Source organism: Pipistrellus hanaki (assembly GCF_964339955.1).
Source record: "Pipistrellus hanaki genome assembly, chromosome: X".
Classification (NCBI taxonomy): Eukaryota; Metazoa; Chordata; class Mammalia; order Chiroptera; family Vespertilionidae; genus Pipistrellus; species Pipistrellus hanaki.
The window spans coordinates 38,642,840-38,646,338 of record NC_140524.1 but is presented as its reverse complement, the minus strand read 5'-3'; the positions used below and the strand labels follow the sequence as shown (position 1 = coordinate 38,646,338).

The 3,499-nt window shown below is 39.1% G+C and overlaps 1 protein-coding gene across 1 annotated transcript; it reads right to left on the bottom strand.

Moving 5' to 3' along the window:
• LOC311615092 (V-type proton ATPase subunit C 1-like) lies at positions 1-3,004 on the bottom strand (the record flags this gene model as incomplete). Its single annotated transcript, XM_084870297.1, is given in 5 exon segments — positions 1-1,314; positions 1,317-1,372; positions 1,950-2,017; positions 2,021-2,296; positions 2,792-3,004. Coding segments are annotated over 5 exon segments (1,143 nt in total). The 3' UTR covers positions 1-784.
• Positions 3,005-3,499: the final 495 nt, after the last annotated feature.

Sequence of the window (3,499 nt, the reverse complement as noted above, 5' to 3'; positions counted from 1 at the left end):
TTTTTTTTTTTTTTTTTGCCTTTGCACAGGTCACTTTATTCTCTCCTGTGAATGTCAACAAAGCTCAGAGATTTCATTGGAAACATTGAGAAAGCACATACCTGAATATTGTCACATTTCTTTTCATCACGATTCAGTAAATACTAAACAGTTATGTCTACTAAATATAGTGAGCAAAATGGCATAAATGTTTACACCATTCCCTTGTAAACAAGGCTTTTGTGCACAACAGTAACAAATGGAATTACGAATATCACAACATGGATGAGGAAGGACCTCTTTAAATAAACTATCCTATTTATAAATAGACTCTGATTTTTTTAGTACACAATTACAGACATGATCAATAAAAAGAAACAAGACATTTTTTCTTTTCAAAGAAAATGTTTGAAAATAGACCACCGCCGAAACCAGTTTGGCTCAGCGGTAGAGCGTCGGTCTGCGGACTGAAGGGTCCCGGGTTCGATTCCGGTCAAGGGCATGTACATTGGCTGAGGGCACATCCCCAGTATGTGCAGGAGGCGGCTGGTCGATGTTTCTCTCTCATCGACGTTTCTGGCTCTCTCTCTCTCTCTCCCTTCCTCTCTGTAAAAAATCAATAAAATATATTTAAAAAAAAAAAAAAAAGAAAAGAAAGAAAGAAAATGGACCACCATGGGAGAATTCACCTAGGAAGAGGGGTCAGAAGCAAGCAAGGGTGATAGAGTTAAAAGCACTGCCATACTTCAGCCTATTTCGGTGAGCAGATGCCCACACAAAGACAGGGCTGTGGGGGGAGCTCTTTTCACTTGAATTCCAGCAAATTGCAGTCGATCTTGTAATATACATAGGGGTAGTATTCCTGCTGGCTCAGGTTTAAGCCGGGGATGTCCATAGGCGCATCAATGATAGCTGCTGCACTGCTATCTAGATGTTTATACAGTTCATATAATACTTCTCTTAGTTTCTTCATTGTTTTCTTATTGGGCTGAAGTAGCATTGCTTGGAAGTTCACTGGCAAGCCATACCTTAAAACAGACTCTACAAAAACCCTCAATGCTTTCACATGAATCCACGCAATAAATACTTGACTGAAATTCACTTTCAGCCACCGCACAAGTGGTCCAAATTGCTTCTTCTTGTCAGTAGAAAGCCTGTTCATTTCTTCTGCTTTCATCTCCTCTTCATTATACTGGAAATCACGAACAATGAATTTGTTTTCCCTGGCTTTGTGTCTGAAGTCATCAACTGCCTTCCTAAACAAGGTGACATTACAAAGGTAACTGTCTTGGTCCTCTGAGAGCACATTGCTAGACCTGGGAACGACCATCTCGTGAGCGTTTCATACTGCTTCATCCAGTCGTTGTGGTTTAACTTGGAAACTACAACTACCCTGTTTCCCCGAAAATAAGACAGTGTCTTATTAATTTTTGCTCCCAAAGATGCGCTAGGTCTTATTTTCAGGGGATGTCTTATTTTTCCATGAAGAAGAATATGGTACACATTTATTGTTAAATGAAAATAAAGGAAATTTATTACCTGTATACGGTACGGTAGTACGGTAGTTGTTAACACAAACCAGACAAACTGTGAATCCTACAGTATCAAGAATTTACTCATTTACTCAATGACAATCATGTCATCATCTTCTGGAACATCATCATAACAATCCAATGCCTGGATTTCCTGGTGAATTTCTTGTGACTCCATTTCTTTCAGAATCAGTGGACCAAATCTCTCATGTTTAGCAATAGCACTGTCTTTAAATGAGTACTTCTTGTCAAGGTAGCCTGCTTGCAGTGCATTTGCAATGCAACTGTCAGTTGCGACCAGTTTACGGTAAATTAAATTTCATTCTGAGACAGAGCCTGGGGGGGGCTTATTTTCGGGGGGATCCCTTATATTTCACTCAGAAGGAAACCTGTAAGTAGGTCTTATTTTTGGAGGATGTTTTATTTTTGTGGAAACACGGTAGTAAAGTGACAAGATACTCTGAATCAAGAACAAAGTCATCCTTCTTCACAATTTCTGAGATACTTCAAGTTAGCAAACTTCCTGCATTCTTTTGTTCCAAATTCTGAAGATTCCCTTTCAGGTTATTATATGCAGATGCTCGAGATTTCAGGTCATTGTCTATCTGAGTCACTCCCTTGGCAATTATTTCAGAAATATTTTTCAGAGACTGCTTGATTGGATATTTAGCCATGTCCCACTGAAATCTTGTTATATAAGTAACCAAATCAACTCCATTTGCCAGCAGGTTCTCCTGAACTTTATCTTTACTGTCCTCCAATACGTCAGCCATATATTGGGCCACTTTTTTTTTTTCTTTTTCTTTTTTCTTTTTTATATATTTTATTGAATTTTTTTTTTTTTTTTTTTTTTTTTTTTTTTACAGAGAGGAAGAGAGAGGGATAGAGAGTTAAAACATCAAGGAGAGAGAATCATTGATCAGCTGCCTCTTGCACACCCCCCACTGGGGATGTGCCCTTGACCAGAATAATTCTCTATTCACTGAGCCAAACCGGTGTTGGCCAGCATATTCTTGAGGAAGGCTGGGAGCTGTATTTGTTATCTATTGCTATGTAACAAATTGCTCCAATTTAGCAGACTAAAACAATACACATTTGTTATCTATTAGAGTCTCTGGGTCAGAAATTTGGTTATGCTTAGCTGGGTTCTCTAACAAGACTCTAGTCATTTCAAGGCTTAATTCAAAAGGATATGCTCCTAGCTCACTCTCACAGTTTTTGGCAAGATTCATTTTTTTAAAATATATTTTATTGATTTTTTGTTGTTGTTGTTGGGCCACTTTCTTAACCACCCCTTCTACAAATGCATCCAGTTTAGCCAGTTCATCTGACAAACCAATCAAGACATCCAGTGTGTCAACCTTTAAGTCTGGAATGTTGAACTTTGAACTAACAGCAAGATTATTGTTCTTTGTAGTTGCCGCATGCAATTTCTCCCACGATTGTTGACATGTTTTCTCCTCAAGAGCTGAAATAAGCCAGAACTCAGACATGTTTGTTACCAGGTATTGCTTCCAAAGTCAACAGAGATTCCCGGGTGGCCATCGCTCACTGTCCCAGGCAGGTGTCCAACGAGGAAGTGGCAGCAGGAACAGGTTGCTGGAGGCCGGCAGCCTGGCAGACGTTAGGGCTCAGCGCTCCATCCCTCCCAGATCGAAGCTCAGGCCTCAAGGCTTCCAGGACCCTGGCACCCCTGCCCTACATCTTTCAGAATTTTATACCACATATTAACATTTTTTTAAAAGGGGTCGCTAAAAATAGATACACTGCACTTTAATTAAGCAGTTAAATATTTTTACAATACTTCAAACAAATATCGCCTGACTCCAGCCGTAAATGGAGACACAACCAAATACAGCTCTATAAATGTAATTCTAATCAACTCTCTTAGGTGGTATTTTCACCCACAATCTCAGTAACATACTCAAAATAGATTTACTTTATCAGTTTTGGTTGTCATAGTTGTTTTTGTTCATCTTTTTAGCTCT